This window comes from Melospiza melodia, unplaced genomic scaffold (assembly GCF_035770615.1).
Source record: "Melospiza melodia melodia isolate bMelMel2 unplaced genomic scaffold, bMelMel2.pri scaffold_319, whole genome shotgun sequence".
Taxonomy (NCBI): Eukaryota; Metazoa; Chordata; class Aves; order Passeriformes; family Passerellidae; genus Melospiza; species Melospiza melodia.
The window spans coordinates 62,061-79,208 of NW_026948637.1; the positions used below are offsets into that span (position 1 = coordinate 62,061).

Sequence of the window (17,148 nt, forward strand, 5' to 3'; positions counted from 1 at the left end):
ATTGAGGGACAAAAACTCGTTTTGAGGTAAAACCCCCGTATTTTACAGGAGTAAAAATCTCATTTTGTGGGAAAGACTCCCTCTTTTTAAGGGAAAAATCGTAATTTTAGGCTTTTAAATCAGTTCTCCGCTTGGAGACGGGAGCCAAAAGCTTTCCCAATCCACAGCAGGGATTTAAAAACCGCCGAGACGCGCGGGAGGTTTATTTAAATTTTTTATTTTGTATCTTTTATGCTACAATATAAAAATATTTTATATTTTTACTTGAAAGGAAAGTCTCAGGAGGAGCTTGGAATTGCAACAAAATTACTGTTAAAGGCTTGGATAAGCGGAAACTGACGAAAAAAAATTTGGTGTTTTTATTTCCAATAAATTTGAGGCGGGGAGGGACCGAACCCCGCGGCGGCGCAAAATGGCGGCCGGCGGCCGGACTACAACTCCCATGATGTCCCAACAACGAGGAACTACAATTCCCGTCGTGCCTCGCGCTGCGGTGGGCGTGGCCTGAGCGCTTCCCTATAAATAGGCCCCACCGGCCGAAGCGCGCCCCTCTCGGCCGCCGCCATCTTGGTGCTTTCCTCGGCGGCCGCCTCCATCCGCCGCCATCCGCCTCCATCCGCCGTCCCCCACCCGCCGGGACTGAGCGGGGCCCCGTAGAACCGCCATGAGGGCCAAGGTGAGCGGCGGGGGGCGGCGCCGGGGCGGCCGATGGCGCCTCAGGAGCGGCCGGGCCTGCGTGGAGGGGATGGGGGGGGGGGCTGCGGCCTGGACGAGCCCCGGGGGCGGTGAGGGGAACCGGGGAACGGGAGGGGTCCCGGTGAGGGGAACCGGGAAACGGGAGGGGTCCCAGTGTAAGGGTTGGGGGGTCTATGGGGGTGTCTCTGCTGGAGGAAACGTGAGGGGAAACTGGGAGAACTGGGACCGAGAAGCCGATGTGGGACTGGGGGGAACTGGAGGCGCTGGGGCAGCTGAACCAGTTTGGGACTGGGACAGTGAGGGAGAAACCAGTCTGGAATTGGGGCAGTGAGAGTCAAACCAGTCCGGGACTGGGAGAAACAAACCCATGCGGTACTGGGGGCACTGGGAGAGAAACCAGTGTGAGACTGGGGTTACTGGGAGAACCAAAGCAGTGTGAGACTGAGGGTGCTGGCAGTGAGAAACCAGTGTGGGACTGGGGGAACTGGGAAAAATAAACCAGTGTGGGATTGGGGTTACTGGGAGTGAGAAACCAGTGTGGCACTGGGGACACTGAGGGGAATACACCAGTATAGGACTGGGAGCACTGGGAGAAATAAACCAGTGTGGGACTGGGGGCACTGGGAGAGCCAAACCAGTGGGACTGGGGGCACTGGGAGAAATAAACCAGTACGGGACTGGTGGGGACTGGGAGAAATAAACCAGTACGGGACTGGGGACACTGGTGGGCACTGGTTGCACTGGGGGCACTGGATCAACTGGTGGTTACTGGGAGCACAGGTGGGTACTGGGGGGGACTGGTGTGTACTGGAGCCACTGGGGAGCCTGGAGAGAGAGCACTGGTGGGCACTGGTTCCACTGGGAGTTCACTGGTGGGTACTGGTTGTACTGGTGGCACCGGGATCGCTGCCCTCTCTCACTCCCTGCCCTCTCTGTCCCCGCAGTGGCGCAAGAAGCGAATGCGCAGGTACGTGTGAGAGTGTGAGAGCCGCGGGCCGGCCCCGCCGCACCGGAGGGGGCTCCCGGTGCCCCCCCCCCCCCCGGTTCCCTCCCGGTGCCCCCCCGGGGTGGTGACACCGCCCCCGCTGTGTCCGCAGGCTGAAGCGCAAGAGGAGGAAGATGAGGCAGAGGTCCAAGTAACGGCTCCCAGCGCGGGGACGCGCCCCGGTGCCCCCTCCCGGTGCTGGCCCGGTGCTGTCCCGGTGCCGCGGGGAGGCTCCGCCGGGCCGGCCCGTTCTTTGCTTTGCGGCGGCCGCCGTGCCGTGAATAAAAGTTGTTGTTGCTTACACGTGTGGGGGCTCTGTCGGTGACTGGTGGAGGGGGTGGGGGGTCGGAGTTTCTCCGGTAACCGGGGACCACCGTGGAGGTTCCACCGGTAACGGGGCTGGGGATGGAACGGGAGATCCTCCGGTAACGATGTGGGGCGGCTTCAAAGAACAGGGCACGGTGAGAACCGGGGGTTTCTTCAGTGTGACCGCGGCGGCACCGGGAATCCTCCGGTAACGGGTTATCGGCAGTGGGACCAGGGGGAATTCTCCGGGAGCGGGATGAGCGCGGTGATTCCTCCGGTAACGGGAGCGGGGTGAGGAACCCTCGGTAACGGCGCCGCGAGCAGGGCCCGGGCTCGCTCCGAGCCCACCGGGCCCGGGAAGTTCCGGTATGACGCGGTAACGGCGAGACGGCGTCTCCCGTCGATGACGTCACGGCGTGACGCATTTCCGGCGCGCCGCGCGCTCCCGGCTCCTTCCGGGCCGCCCCGGAAGCGGCACCGAGCGGGTCCCGCCCGCCGCCGGCACCGGCCGCGCGTTGGTGGCGCCGGAGGCCCCGCGGGGAGGCCGCGAGCCGGTGAGTGCTGGGCCGGGCCGGGCCGGGGCAGGCCGCGCTCCGCCCTCCGCCAGGTCCCGCCGCTCCCGGTGCGCTCCGTGCCCGTCCCGGTGCGGCTCGCGGGGCTGTCACGGGACGCGCCCGGGTTTCCCCCGCGGTTCGGCGGTGCTGGCGGGCACCGGGGTTGCGGTGGGGGGGATCATCGCCCGTGCTGTCCCGGTACCGGCCCCGCCGCAGCTTCGGTGCCCCCCGGGTTCCTCCTTTCTGCCCTTCCCACCGGTACCGGGGGCACTCCCGGTCCTTCCCTCTCTGCCTCCCTTCCGTGCTCGCGGGGCCCCTCCCGGTCCCTCCCTCGGTGCCCGGGGCTTGGTGAATCCCCCTCTCCCCTTTTCCCGGGGTCCCTCCCGGTTCTTCCTTCATCCCCTCCCGCTCCTCATCCCCTTCCTCTTCCGTCCCTCCCTCCCGGTGCCCCGGGGTGGGACTTGTCCCGTTCCTTCTGTCCCTCCCCCCATCCCTCCCTCTCTCTTTGTGCCCTGGGGTTCGAGTCCCCCCATTTCTGCTCCTTCCCTCCCTCACCCCATCCCTCCCTCCTCCGGTGACCCCTCGGAGTGGGATTTGCCCCATTCCCTGTGCCCCCACATCTCCTGGTGACCCCTCAAGGTGGGACTCCTCCATCCCTGTTCCCTCCCTCTCTCCCTCCTCCAGTGACCCCTCTGGGTGCCCTGGGGTGGCATTTGCCCCATTCCCAGTCCCCCATTCCCGGTCTCTCCCTCCTTCACCCCATCCCTCCCTCCCTCCCTCCTCCAGTGACCCCTTGAGTTGGGATTTACCCCTTTCCCTGTCCCTCCCTCCCTCTCTCCTCTGGTGACCCCTCAAGCTGGGACTGCCCCCTTTCCCTGTCCCTCTGGTGACCCCTCCCAGGGTGGTTGGGGACCCTCTCCCCCTCAGCACCAGGGTCACTCACAGACCCTCCCTCCCTCCTCCAGTGACCCCTCAGTGGCATTTGCCCCATTCCCTCTGTCCCTCCCTCCTTCCCCCTGTCCCCCCACATCTCCTGGTGACCCCTCAAGGTGGGACTCCCCCATTCTCGATGCCCCTCCTGTTCCCTCTCTCCCTCCCTCCTCCCGTGACCCCTCTGGGTGCCCTGGGGTGGCATTTGCCCCGTTCCCAGTCCCGGTGACCCCTCAAGGCGGGACTCCCCCGTCCCTGACCGCTCCCTCGCCGTCCCCAGCCCTCGCGGCGCCCGCGCCATGCCGGACCGGGACGGTTACCCCGCCAGCACCGGCGCCGGCCCCGGCGGCGTCAGCAGCGGCGACGAATCCTCGTCCGCCCTCCCCGACGACGACATCTGCCGCGACTTCCTGCGCAACGTCTGCAAGCGCGGCAAGCGCTGCCGCTTCCGGCACCCCGACATCTCCGAGGTCACCAACCTGGGCGTGCGCAAGAACGAGTTCATCTTCTGCCACGACTTCCAGAACAAGGAGTGCGTGCGCCTCAACTGCCGCTTCATCCACGGCACCAAGGAGGACGAGGATTGCTACAAGAAGACCGGCGAGCTGCCGCCGCGCCTGCGCCAGAAAGTGGCGGCCGGGCTGGGCTTGTCGCCGGCGGATCTGCCCAACAGCAAAGAGGAGGTGCCGATCTGCAGGGATTTCCTCAAAGGGGACTGCCAGCGCGGCGCCAAGTGCAAGTTCCAGCATTTGCAGCGGGATTACGAGTACGAGGCGCGGGGAAGGGAGCAGGGCCGGCGCTACGAGCCCTTCGACGGCCTCTACGAGCCCGACGAGCCGGTGCTGAAGCGGCGGCGAGCCGAGGGGCTCTACGAGAGCTACGAGTACGGCTTCGCCAGCCCGCGCGCCGTGGAGTACCGGCTGCTGGAGGAGGAGAACGTGCTGCTCAGGAAGCGCGTGGAGGACCTCAAGAAGCAGGTCAACAACCTGCTGGCCACCAACGAGGTGCTGCTGGAGCAGAACGCCCAATTCCGCAACCAGGCCAAGGTGATGACGCTGAGCTCCACGGCCACGGCCAGCGAGCAGCCGCTGGCGCCCACGGTGACCAACTACAACCACAGCATCGCCCAGACTCACACCACGCTCAGCAGCCAGGCCCTGCAGCCCCGCCCGGTCACCCAGCAGGATTTGGTGGCGCCGGCGGGCGCTCAGGCCGCGCCTCCCGCCAACGGAGCCCCGTTGAACCCCGAGATCGCGCCGCTGTCGGCGGCGGCGGCGCTGGCGCAGACCATCGCGCAGGGCATGGCGCCGCCGCCCGTGTCCATGGCGCCCGTGGCCGTGTCGGTGGCGCCGGTGGCCGTGAGCATGGCGCAGCCGCTCGGCGGCATCACCATGAGCCACGCCACCACGCCCATGGTCACCTACCCCATCGCCTCGCAGAGCATGAGGATAACGGCCATGCCGCACTGACCGCGCCCCCGGCACCGGCGGGAGGCTCGCGGTGAACCCAGGGGCGGTGGGATGAGGACGGACGGACACACGGACAGTGTGGGATGTGCCGCCCCCCTCATCCCGGTGCGACCCCCGGAAGCAGGGGGTGGCGGGATGAGGATGGACGGACACACGGACGGACGCACTCCCGGTGGGCGGACTGAGCACCGGGAGTGGGTGGTACCGGAGGTGGTACCACGTGGTACCTGTAATGTTTTCGGCTATTAAAATAACAAAAAAAAAAAAAAAAGCCCAAAACCGCACGGGACGGGCTGTGCCGGTAGCGGCGGGGAGCGGGCGGGACACCGGAACGCGAAACCGGGACCGGAACGCCGGGACCGGGATGGGGACGCGCAGGGCCGTGACATGGCCACGCCCCTCGCATAAACCACGCCCATCACTTAGACCACGCCCACTTAGTGTATAAAGGCGTGGTCAATACACGCGACGCGGGGGGCGTGGCCAAGAGTTGGCGGCCGGTCCATGATTGACGCGTGAGGGCGTGGCCAGGGCGCGGCGCTCAGTGGGCGTGGCCAGCTGCTGGCAGGCGTCCAATGGGCGGCCCGTGCGTGTGTGTGCGCGGGCGTGTCCCCGGCCGCGCCGCTCAGCCAATCAGCGCCGCGTGCGTGCGCGGGGCGCGGCCGGGGCGGCGCCGCGGCGGGAGCGGAACGGGAGCGCGGAGCGGGAGCGGAGCGGAGATGGAGCGGCGGAGCGGGCTCGGGCTGGCGGCCCTGGGCGCTCTGGGCCGGCGGCTGCTCTGGGCGCTGCCCGCTTACGCCGCGGGGCTGCTGGGGCTCGGTGCGGGCGCCGTGGTGCTCGCCCTGGCGCTCTACGCGGGCTGGCGGCGGCGGCGGCGCGCCCGGGAGCGCGGGATGCGCGCGGCCGAGCGCCTGCACCGTGAGGAAGAGGCGGCGGTGCGCGCCGCCGCCCGCGGGGAGCTGCCGGCCTGGGTAAGGTGCTCCCGAGCCGTTACCGGTGCTGCGGCGCCGTTATCGCCGCGGGGGAAGCCCCGGCGGGATCCCCGCCCCGGGCACCGCCTTCCTCCCCTCCCCGCCGCTCCCTCGGTGGGAGTTTGGGAACCGCCCCCGGTGGGACCCCCGGGATTCCCGAGGCTCTCCCGGTTCTGCTGCGCCGCTGGAGTTCCCCGCACTTCCCGGGTGGGGTCCCGGTTCTCCGCTCCGCTGCGGGTCACGCTTGGCGCACCGGGGGATCCCCCCAGCCCCGCGCACCCCCCGGGACCCCCGGGAGCTCCCACAGCCGCACCGGAGCTGTCCCGGCACGGGGGACCCCGCGGCACCGCACGGTCCCCGGTGGGACCCCCGGGCTGTGCCGCGCATCCCGCAACGCTCCCGTACCCCCGGTCCCCGTCCCGCTTCTCTCCGCACCGCTCGGGAGCCCCGGAACCCCCCGGTGCTGTTCCCCAGCCGTTCCTTGCGTTTCCCGGTGGGGCGGGGCCGCACCGGGATCCCCCGGGATCACCGGGACCCCCCCCATCCCCATCCATCCCCCGGTGTTCGCCGCAGGGCGCGGTCCCCGCGCTCCGCTGCCCGGTACCGCCCCGGGGCAGCCCCGGTACCGCCCGGGCCTTCCGGCAGTGCCGTGACTCACCGGGCCCGGGGGGGGGCCGCTTCCTGCCGCACCCCCCCCACCACACCGGGACCCCCATTTTGGGCAGGAGTTGGGGGGTGACGGGAGTCGGGGAAACTGAGGCACGGGCGGGAGGGGCCCGGTGCTTCCCGCTGGTTCCCGGTGCCCCCCCGGGCTCAGCCCCCCCCCCCTCCCCGCTGTCCCCCCAGGTCAGCTTCCCGGATGTGGAGCGGGCGGAATGGCTCAACAAGGTGAGGAGTCCGTGTGTCCCTGTGTCCGTGTGTCCGGGAGTCCGTGTGTCTGCGTGTCCGTGTGTCCCTGTGTCCGTGTGTCTGTGTATCCGGGAGTCCGTGTGTCCGAGCGTTCGTGTCCGAGTGTTCGTGTCCGAGTGTTCGTGTCCGTGTGTCCGGGAGTCCGTGTGTCCGGCCCGCGCCCCGCCGCTCCCGCGTCCCTCCGTCCATCCCTCCCGCATCCCTCTGTCCCTCCCTCCCGGCCTCGTTCCTTCCCTCCCTCCGTCCCTCCTCAATCCTGGGTCCGTTCCTCCTCCCGCCGCTCCCGCATCCTTCCCCCGCTCCCCTGTCCCTCCTGCGTCTCTCCTGCGTCCCTCCGTCCCTCCCTCCCTCAATCCTTCCGTCCCTCCGTCCCTCCGTCCCTCCTTCCTCTCTCCTCCCTCCCGCATCCTTCCCTCCCTCCCGGCCTTTTTCCTTCCCTCCTTCCTCCGTCCCTCCCTCCTGCATCCCTCTGTCCATCCTTCTGTCCGTCCCTCTGTCCATCCCTCCATCCCCAGTGTCCGTCTCTCCATTCCTGATGTCCACCTCTTGTCCATCCCTCCATCCCCAGTGTCCATCCTTCTGTCCATCCTTCCACTTCCAGTGTCCATCTCCTTTCCCAGTGTCCACCCCCCGTGTCTGTCTGTCCATCTGTCCATCCCCCGTGTCTGTCTGTATCCATCTGTCCACCCCCCGTGTCTGTCTGTCCATCTGTCCATGCCCTGTGTCTGTCCGTGTCCACGGCCCTGTGTCCGTCTGTCCATGCCCCCGGCATGTCCATGCCCCATGTCTGTCCGTCCACGCCCGGTGTCTGTGTCCATGCCCATGTCCGTGTGTCCATCCCGGTGTCCGTGTGTCCATCCCCATGTCCGTCTGTCCGTCTGTCCCTCAGGTCCTTGCTCAGGCCTGGCCATTTCTCAGTCAGTGTCTCAAGAAGCTCCTCACGGACTTGGTGTCTGTGTGTCTGTGTTTCAATGTCCGTGTGTCCATCCCGGTGTCAGTGTGTCCATCCCCATGTCCGTCTGTCCCTCAGGTCCTGGCGCAGGCCTGGCCGTTCCTGGGTCAGTATCTCGAGAAGCTCCTCACGGACTCGGTGGCCCCATGTCCATGTGTCCAGCCCGTGTCTGTGTGTCCGTGTGTCCATCCCGGTGTCCGTGTGTCCATCCCCATGTCCGTCTGTCCCTCAGGTCCTGGCGCAGGCCTGGCCGTTCCTGGGTCAGTATCTCGAGAAGCTCCTGCAGGACTCGGTGGCCCCATGTCCATGTCCATGTGTCCAGCCCCGTGTCTGTGTGTCCGTGTGTCCATCCCGGTGTCCATGTGTCCATCCCGGTGTCAGTGTGCCCATCCCTGTGTCCGTCTGTCCCTCAGGTCCTTGCTCAGGCCTGGCCGTTCCTGGGCCAGTATCTCGAGAAGCTCCTCACAGACTTGGTGGCTGTGTGTCCGTGTGTCCATCCCCATGTCCGTCTGTCCGTCTGTCCCTCAGGTCCTGGCGCAGGCCTGGCCGTTCCTGGGCCAGTATCTCGAGAAGCTCCTCACGGACTCGGTGGCCCCGGCCATCCGTGCCTCCAGCCCCCACCTGCAGAGCTTCACCTTCACCAGGGTGGACCTGGGACAGAAGGTGACACTGGGGGGGCTCCCCGGGACCCCCAAAATGCCCCCCTAACCCCCCCGATCCCCTGAGACCCCCCAAAATCACCTCTGAACCCCCAGGACCCTCCAAAATCCCTCCCAAGGACCCCCAAAGTCTCCTCTAAAGCCCCCAGACCCCTCCACACTTCGCTGTTGTTCCCTCAGGACCCCCCAAAATACCCCATAAACCCCTACCAGGACCCCCCGGGACCCCCATAAATCCCCCTAAACCCCTCCCAAGATCCCCTCAATTGTCCCAGAGCCCCCCAGGACCCCCTAAAGCCCCCCCAGATCCCCTCTAACCCCCCCCAAGACCTCTAAACTCCCTTCCAAGACCCCCTAAACTCCCCCAAACCCCCTAAATCCCTCCCAGGACCCTCAAAATCCCCCCTAAACATCTCCCAGGACCCACTAAACCCCTCTAAATCCCCTCCCAGGACCCCCTAAACCCCCCAGGACCCCCTAAACCCCTCTAAATCCCCTCCCAGGACCCCCTAAATCCCCCCCAGACCCTCCCAGCACCCCCTAAACCCCTCCAGAACCCCCCTAAATCCCCCCTTTAAGACCCCTAGGAACCCCTAAACACCCCCAGACCCCCTCTAACCCCTCTCAGGACCTCCTAAATCCCCTGAACCCCCCCCCCAAAATGCCAAGACCCCCTCCCCAAAATCCCAAATTCCCCCTGCCCTCCACAGCCCCTCCGTGTGCTGGGGGTCCAAGCCCACCCTGGAACCCACAAGAAGCAAATCCTGCTGGACCTCAACATCAGGTGAGCGACTTTGGGGGGGTCCCCAAAATGAGGAGGGGTCCCGGAAGGGGTCGTGGTGACGCCCCCCACCCCAATTTGTGCCCCCCCCCCCCCCCCCAGTTACGTGGGCGACGTCCAGATCGACGTGGAGGTGAAGAAATTCTTCTGCAAGGCGGGGGTGAAGGGGATGCAGGTGAGGTTTTGATTTTGGGAGGGGGATTTTGGGGGGGGGTTTGAGGGGGGGGGTCCCGGCTCATTGTGACCCCCTCCCCAGCTCCACGGGGTGCTCAGGATCATCCTGGAGCCGCTGCTGGGGGATGTGCCCATCGTGGGGGCGCTCAGCATGTTCTTCATCCGCCGCCCGGTGAGTGCGCGACGGGACCCCCGCCCCAAAAAACGGCATGGAACCCCCCCCCAGGGCATGGCAGGGGTGGACCCCAACCCAAAATAAAGGTCCAGAACCCCCTCCCCAATACAAAGGACCCCAGACCCCCCCCAAGATACAGCAGGGGTGGACCCCACCCCAGAATAAAGGTCCAGAACTCCTCCCCAATACACACTGGGGGCCCACCCCCCAAAAAAAGGACCCCAGACCCCCCCCAAGATACAGCGGGGGTGGACCCCAACCCAAAAAAAAGGACCCCAGACCCCTCTAGGACACACCAAGGGTGGACCCCAACCCAAAAAAAGGACCCCAGACCCCTCTAGGACACACCAGGGGTGGACCCCCACCCCAAAATAAAGGTCCAGAACCCCCTCCCCAATACACACTGGGGACCCACCCCCCAAAAAAAGGAAACCAGACCCCCCCCCCCCAAGATACAGCGGGGGTGGACCCCACCCCAAAAAAAGGACCCCAGACCCCTCTAGGACACACTGAGGATCCCCCCCTCAAAAGAAAAGGGAGCGGGAACCCCCCCCAGGGCATGGCAAGGGTGGACCCCAACCCAAATAAGGGACCAGAACCCCCCCAGGACACACTGAGGATTCTCCCCCACCCCAAAATAAAGGTCCAGAACCCCCTCCCCAATACACATTGGGGACCCACCCCCAAAAAAAGGACCCCAGACCCCCCCCCAAGATACAGCGGGGGTGGACCCCTCCCAAAAAAAGGGAACAGAACTCCCCCCAATACACACTGGGGATATCCCCCCCCCAAAATAAAGGACCCCAGACCCTTCCAGGACACAGCAGGGACCCCCAACCCCCCCAAAAAAAAGGATCAGAATCCCCCAGAACATGGCGGGGGTGGACCCCAACCCAAAATGGTCACGAAGCCCCCCCAGGACACAGCGGGGGTGGACCCCAACCCAAAAAAAGGAGCAGGAACCCCCCCCCCACCCCCCAGGATACAGTGAGGATTCCCACCCCCCAAAAAAGGACCCCAGACCCCTCTAGGACACACTGAGGATCCCCCCCCCTCAAAAGAAAAGGGAGCAGGAACCCCCCCGGGACCCGGCAGGGGTGACCCCCACCCCAAAATAAAGAAAGAATATAAATATATAATAATATAAATAAAGAATATATAAATAATATAAAATAAAGAACCCCCCCAGGACACAGTGAGGATTGTCTCTCCCCCCCCAAAAAAAAACCAAAAAAAGGTTTGGGACCCCCTCAGGACACAGCGGGGGAGGACCCCACCCCAAAAAATGGGATGGGAACCCCCCCAGGGCATGGCAGGGGTGGACCCCAACCCAAAATAAAGGACCAGAACCCCCTCCCCAATACACACCGGGGATACCCCCCCCCAAAAAAAGGACCCCAGACCCTTCCAGGACACAGCAGGGACCCCCACCCCAAAAAAAGGGAGTGGAACCCCCCAGGATACATTGAGGATTATCCCCCCCTACCCAAAAAGAATCAGAATTACCCCCCCAGGACGTGGCAGGGGTGACCCCCACCCCAAAATAAATGACCAGAACCCCCCCAGGACACAGTGAGGATTCCCACCCCCCAAAAAAAGGAATGGGAACCCCCCCGGGACATGGCAGGGGTGGACCCCAACCCCATAAAAAAAGGTCCAGAATGCCCCCCCCAATACACATTGGGGATACCCCCCCCCAAAAAAAACAACCCCAGAGCCCCCTCCCCAGAAAGGGACCCCAGAACACAACTGGAGGGACCCCCCCCCCCAAAAAAAAAGGATTGGATCCCCCCCAACACACACCAGGGACCCCCCCCCCAAAAAGGATCCCAGGACCCCCCCCCAAAATGAACACCAGGAGTGCCCCCCCCCCCCCCCCCATTGCAGACGCTGGACATCAACTGGACAGGAATGACCAACCTGCTGGACATCCCGGGGCTCAGGTGAGACCCCTCCCCTTTTTGGGACCCCCCCCCCCCGTTTTGGGACCCCCCTGACCGTGTGCCCCCCACCATGGGGAATGGGGGGAGAAAAGGGGGCGAAAATGGGAGAAAATGGGGGGAAATGAGGGGGGGAAAAAGGGGGAAAATGGGGGTGAAAAAGGCGGGGGGGGGAAGGGGAAAATGGGGGGGGAAATGGGAGAAAGGAGGAGAAAAAAGAGGGGAAAGGAGGAGAAAAAGGGAGAAAAGAAGAGAAAAAAGGGAAGAAAGGAGGAGAAAAAAAGGGGAGAAAGGAGGAGAAAAAGGGAGAAAAGAGGAGAAAAAAGGGAGAGAGGAGAAAAAAGGGAAGAAAGGAGAAAAAAGGGAGAAAAGAGGAGAGAAAGGGGGAGAAAGGAGGAGAAAAAAGGGAAGAAATGAGGAGAAAAAAGGGGAGAAAGGAGGAGAATAAAGGGGAAAGGAGGAGAAAAAAAGGGAGAAAGCAGGAGAAAAAAAGGGGGAAAGGAGGGAAAGAGGGAGAAAGGAGGAGAAAAAAGGGGAGAAAGGAGGGGAAAAAAGGGAAGAAAGGAGGAGAATAAAAGGGAGAAAGGAGGAGAATAAAAGGGGAGAAAGGAGGAGAATAAAAGTGGAGAAAGGAGGAGAATAAAAGGGGAGAAAGGGGGAGAAAGGAGGAGATAAAAAGGGGAGAAAAGAGGAGAAAAAAGGGAAGAAAGGAGGAGAAAAAAGGGAGAAAGGAGGAGAATAAAAGGGAAGAAATGAGGAGAAAAAGGGGGAAAGGAGGAGCAAAATGGAAGACAGGAGGAGAAAAAAAGGGAGAAAGGAGGGGAGAAAGGAGGAGGAAAAAAAGGGGAGAAAAGAGGAGAAAAAAGGGGAGAAAGGAAAAGAAAAAGGGGGAAAGGAGGAGAAAAAAGGGGAGAAAGGAGGGCCCTCCCTGACCGTGTTTCCCCCATTTTTGGGGACCCCCCCTGACCGTGTTTCCCCCATTTTTGGGGACCCCCAGCTCCATGTCGGACTCGATGATCATGGACAGCATCGCCTCCTACCTGGTGCTGCCCAACCGGCTCCTGGTGCCGCTGCTGCCCGACCTGCCCGAGGCTGCGCGGCTGCGCTGGCCCCTGCCCCGGGTGAGGGCCGGGGGGTCGGGGGCGGCCGGGACACCCCCGTTTGATCTTTGCGACCCCCCGCATTTTCCCTTTTCAACCCCCCCATTCTCCCCTTCTGGTGTCCCCGTTTTCCCTTTCCGAGCCCCCCGAGGCTGCGCTGGCCCCTGCCCCGGGTGAGGGGCCGGGGGGTCCTGGCACCCCTATTTTGGGTTGTGACACCCCCGTTTTACCTTTCTGATACCCCCGTTTTACCTTTCTGACCCTCCTCGTTTTACCTTTGTGACCCCCCCCCCCAGATTTAACCCTTTTAACCCCTCCCCATTTTCCCTTTCTGACCCTCCCCATTTTCCCTTTCTGACCTCCCCCATTTTCATCCTCTGAGCCCCCCCACTTCTCCCATTTTGCTCTCTGTCACCCCCTCCAAATTTAACCCTTTTAACACCCCACAGTTTCCCCTTTGGACCCCCCCTCATTTTCTCCTTCTGACCCCCCTCCATTTTCCCTCCTTCTCCCCTCCTCTTCCTCCCTTCCCTCTCCCTTTTCCCCTTTTTCCCCTCCTTTCTCCCATCATTTCCCTGCTCCGTTTCTCGCTGTCACTGCCTGTCCCAGGGCCCGTGTCCCCCTTGGTGACCCCAATGTCTCCTCAGTGTCCCCATTGTCCCCAGGGCGCGGTGCGGGTGTCCCTGGTGGCTCCATTGTCCCCAGTGTCCCCCTCATTGTCCCCAGGGCGTGCTGCGGGTGTCCCTGGTGGCTCTGTGACCCTGCTGTCCCCCTGATGTCCCCGTTGTCCCCAGGGCGTGCTGCGGGTGTCCCTGGTGACCCTGCTGTCCCCAGGGTGACCCTGCTGTCCCCAATGTCCCCTCACTGTCCCCAATGTCCCCTCACTGTCCCCACTGTCCCCAGGGCGTGCTGCGGGTGTCCCTGGTGACCCTGCTGTCCCCATGGTGACCCTGCTGTCCCCAATGTCCCCTCACTGTCCCCAGGGCGTGCTGCGGGTTTCGCTGGTGGCCGTGTGTCCCCAATGTCCCCTCACTGTCCCCACTGTCCCCAGGGCGTGCTGCGGGTGTCCCTGGTGACCCTGCTGTCCCCAATGTCCCCTCACTGTCCCCAATGTCCCCAGGGCGTGGTGTGGGTGTCCCTAGTGGCCGTGTGTCCCCATGGTGACCCTGATGTCCCCAATGTCCCCTCACTGTCCCCATTGTCCCCAGGGTGCAGTGCGGGTGTCCCTGGTGTCTCCAATGTCCCCTCACTGTCCCCAGGGCGTGCTGCGGGTGTCGCTGGTGACCCTGCTGTCCCCAGGGTGACCCTGCTGTCCCCAATGTCCCCAGGGCGTGCTGCGGGTGGCGCTGGTGACCCTGCTGTCCCCAGGGTGACCCTGCTGTCCCCACTGCCTCCAGGGCGTGCTGCGGGTGGCGCTGGTGGCCGTGTGTCCCCAATGTCCCCTCACTGTCCCCAATGTCCCCTCACTGTCCCCACTGTCCCCAGGGCGTGCTGCGGGTGTCGCTGGTGACCCTGCTGTCCCCACTGTCCCCAGGGCGTGCTGCGGGTGTCCCTGGTGACCCTGCTGTCCCCATGGTGACCCTGCTGTCCCCAATGTCCCCTCACTGTCCCCAGGGCGTGCTGCGGGTGTCGCTGGTGGCCGCGCGCGCGCTCCGCTCCAAGGATCGCTTCCTGGGCGGGCTCGTCCAGGGCCGCTCGGACCCGTACGCGCTGCTCAGGGTGGGGACACAGGCGGCGACGAGCCGGGTGATCGGGGACAGCCTGGAGCCCGTGTGGGACGAGATGTACGAGGTGAGACGGACAGACGGACACGGGGATGGACAGAGGGACAGACAGACAGGGGACACGGGGATGGACAGAGGGACACGGGGATGGACAGAGGGACACGGGGAGGGACAGACAGACAGGGGACACAGGGATGGACAGAGGGACACGGGGAGGGACAGACAGACAGGGGACACAGGATGGACAGAGGGACACAGGGACAGAGGGACAGGGAGACACAGGGAATGGAACAGACAGACAGGGGACACAGGGATGGACAGAGGGGACACAGGGATGGACAGAGGGACACAGGGATGGACAGACGGACACGGGGATGGACAGAGGGGACACACAGGGATGGACAGAGGGACACAGGGATGGACAGAGGGGACACAGGGATGGACAGAGGGACCCAGGGATGGACAGACAGACAGGGGACACAGGGATGGACAGAGGGACACAGGGATGGACAGACGGACACGGGGATGGACAGAGGGGACACAGGGATGGACAGACGGACACGGGGATGGACAGAGGGACCCGGGGATGGACAGAGGGACAGACAGGGATGGACAGAGGGACAGGGATGGACACGGGACCCCCCAATCGCCGCCGTCCCCCCAGTTCATGGTGCACGAGGTGCCGGGGCAGGAGCTGGAGGTGGAGCTCTACGACAAAGACCCCGACAAGGACGATCTGCTGGGCAGGTGAGGGGGGGCACCCCCAAATTTGGGGAGGGGTCTCCAACCCCCTCCCCAAATCCCCAAACTCCCAAATTCCCAAATCTCCGAATCCCCAAATTTCCAAATTTCCAAATTCCCAAACCCCAGATCCCCAAACCTCTAAAACTCCCAAACCCCCAAATCTCCAAATCCCCAATTTCCCAAATCTCTGAATTCCCAAATCCCCAAAATTCCCCAAATCTCCAAATTCCCCCAAATCCCCAAATCCCCAAAAACCCCAAATCCCAAAATCCCCAAATTTCCAAATCCCAAATTCCCAAACCCCAGATCCCCAAACCTCTAAAACCCCCAAACCCCCAAATTCCCAAACTCCCAAATTCCCCAACTCCCAAACCCCCAAACCCCCAAAATCCCCAAATCCTCAATTTCCCAAATCTCTGAATTCCCAAATCCCCAAATCTCCAAATTCCCCCAAATCCCCAAAAACCCCAAATCCCCAAATTTCCAAACCCCAGATCCCCAAACCTCTAAAACCCCCAAACCCCCAAATTCCCCAACTCCCAAACCCCCAAAATCCCCAAATCCTCAATTTCCAAATCTCTGAATTCCCAAATTCCCAAATCTCCAAATTCCCTCAAATCCCCAAATCCCCCAATCTCCAAACTCCCAAATCCCCAAATTTCCAAATCCCCCAATCTCCAAACCCCAAACCCTCAAATCCCCCAAAATTCCAAAAAAACTCCCAAATTTCCCCTCCCAGGATGAAGCTGGACCTCGGGGAGGTGCTCAGAGCTCGGGTGATGGACGAGGTGAGTTCTGGGGGATTTGGGCATTTTTGGGGATTTTTGGGGAATTTTGGAAATTTGGGGATTTGGAGATTTTTGGGGATTGGGGGATTTGGGAATTTTGGGAGATTCGGGGATTTGGACATTTGGGGATTTTGAGATTTGGAAATTTGGCAATTTGGGGATCTGGGAATTTTGGGGGATTTGGAAATTTGGAGATTTGGGGGCGGAAATTTGGGGATTTGGAGATTTTGGGAATTTGGGGATTTTGGAGATGAGGGCATGGGGGGATTTGGGGATTTGGGTTTTGGTGTTTGAGGCGGGGGTTGCACTGATGCCCCCTCCCCATTTCCCCATTTCCCCATTGTTTTCCCCCATTATTTCCCCATTACTTTCCCCATTATTTCCCCATCATTTCCCCATCATTTCCCCATTATTTTCCCCATTATTTTCCCCATTATTTCCCCTATATTTTCCCATTACTTTCCCCATTATTTCCCCATTTTCCCCATAATTTCCCCATCATTTTCCCATCATTTTCCCCATTATTTTCCCCTATATTTCCCCTATATTTTCCCATTACTTTCCCCATTATTTCCCCATTTTCCCCATATTTCCCCATTACTTTCCCCATTATTTCCCCATCATTTCCCCATTACTTTCCCCATTACTTTCCCCATTATTTCCCCATCATTTCCCCATCATTTCCCCATTACTTTCCCCATTATTTCCCCATTACTTTCCCCATCATTTCCCCATTATTTTTCCCATTACTTTCCCCATTATTTCCCCATGATTTTCCCCATCATTTCCCCATCATTTCCCCATTATTTCCCCATTATTTTCCCCATGATTTTCCCCATTATTTCCCCATTATTTTCCCCATGATTTTTCCCATTTTCCCCATTATTTTCCCCATTATTTCCCCATCATTTTCCCCATCATTTTCCCCATCATTTTCCCCATCATTTTCCCCATCATTTTCCCCATTATTTCCCCTATATTTCCCCTATATTTCCCCTATATTTTCCCATTATTTCCCCATTATTTTCCCCATGATTTTCCCCATTATTTCCCCATTATTTTCCCCATGATTTTTCCCATTTTCCCCATTATTTTCCCCATCATTTTCCCCATCATTTTCCCCATCATTTTCCCCATCATTTTCCCCATTATTTCCCCATTTTCCCCATTATTTTCCCCATGATTTTCCCCATTTTCCCCTCCCCAGTGGTTCCCTCTGCAGGACGGGGGCCAGGGCCGGCTCCACCTGCGCCTGGAATGGCTCTCGCTGCTCTCTGACTCCTCCAAGCTA

The 17,148-nt window shown here is 61.9% G+C and overlaps 2 protein-coding genes and 1 long non-coding RNA gene across 3 annotated transcripts; all 3 read left to right on the forward strand.

Annotated features, from left to right (window-relative positions):
- The first annotated feature begins 532 nt into the window (after positions 1 to 532).
- On the forward strand, positions 533 to 1,984 carry LOC134434069 (uncharacterized). Its single transcript, XR_010031801.1, has 3 exons — positions 533 to 676; positions 1,641 to 1,663; positions 1,794 to 1,984. It is a non-coding gene; the product is annotated as an uncharacterized LOC134434069 (long non-coding RNA).
- Positions 1,985 to 2,761: 777 nt separating this feature from the next.
- On the forward strand, positions 2,762 to 5,205 carry ZC3H10 (zinc finger CCCH-type containing 10). The gene has a single exon (XM_063182770.1). The coding sequence runs from the start codon at positions 3,771 to 3,773 to the stop codon at positions 4,938 to 4,940; it is 1,170 nt and encodes a 389-aa protein (XP_063038840.1). The 5' UTR covers positions 2,762 to 3,770; the 3' UTR covers positions 4,941 to 5,205.
- A 310-nt stretch (positions 5,206 to 5,515) lies between these two features.
- ESYT1 (extended synaptotagmin 1) lies at positions 5,516 to 17,145 on the forward strand (the record flags this gene model as incomplete). Its single annotated transcript, XM_063182771.1, has 12 exons — positions 5,516 to 5,911; positions 6,758 to 6,799; positions 8,301 to 8,435; positions 9,142 to 9,215; positions 9,315 to 9,387; positions 9,469 to 9,558; positions 11,449 to 11,504; positions 12,499 to 12,622; positions 14,216 to 14,392; positions 14,990 to 15,072; positions 15,809 to 15,857; positions 17,065 to 17,145. Coding segments are annotated over exons 1-12 (1,380 nt in total), but the record flags the coding sequence as incomplete, so codon positions are not given.
- Positions 17,146 to 17,148: the final 3 nt, after the last annotated feature.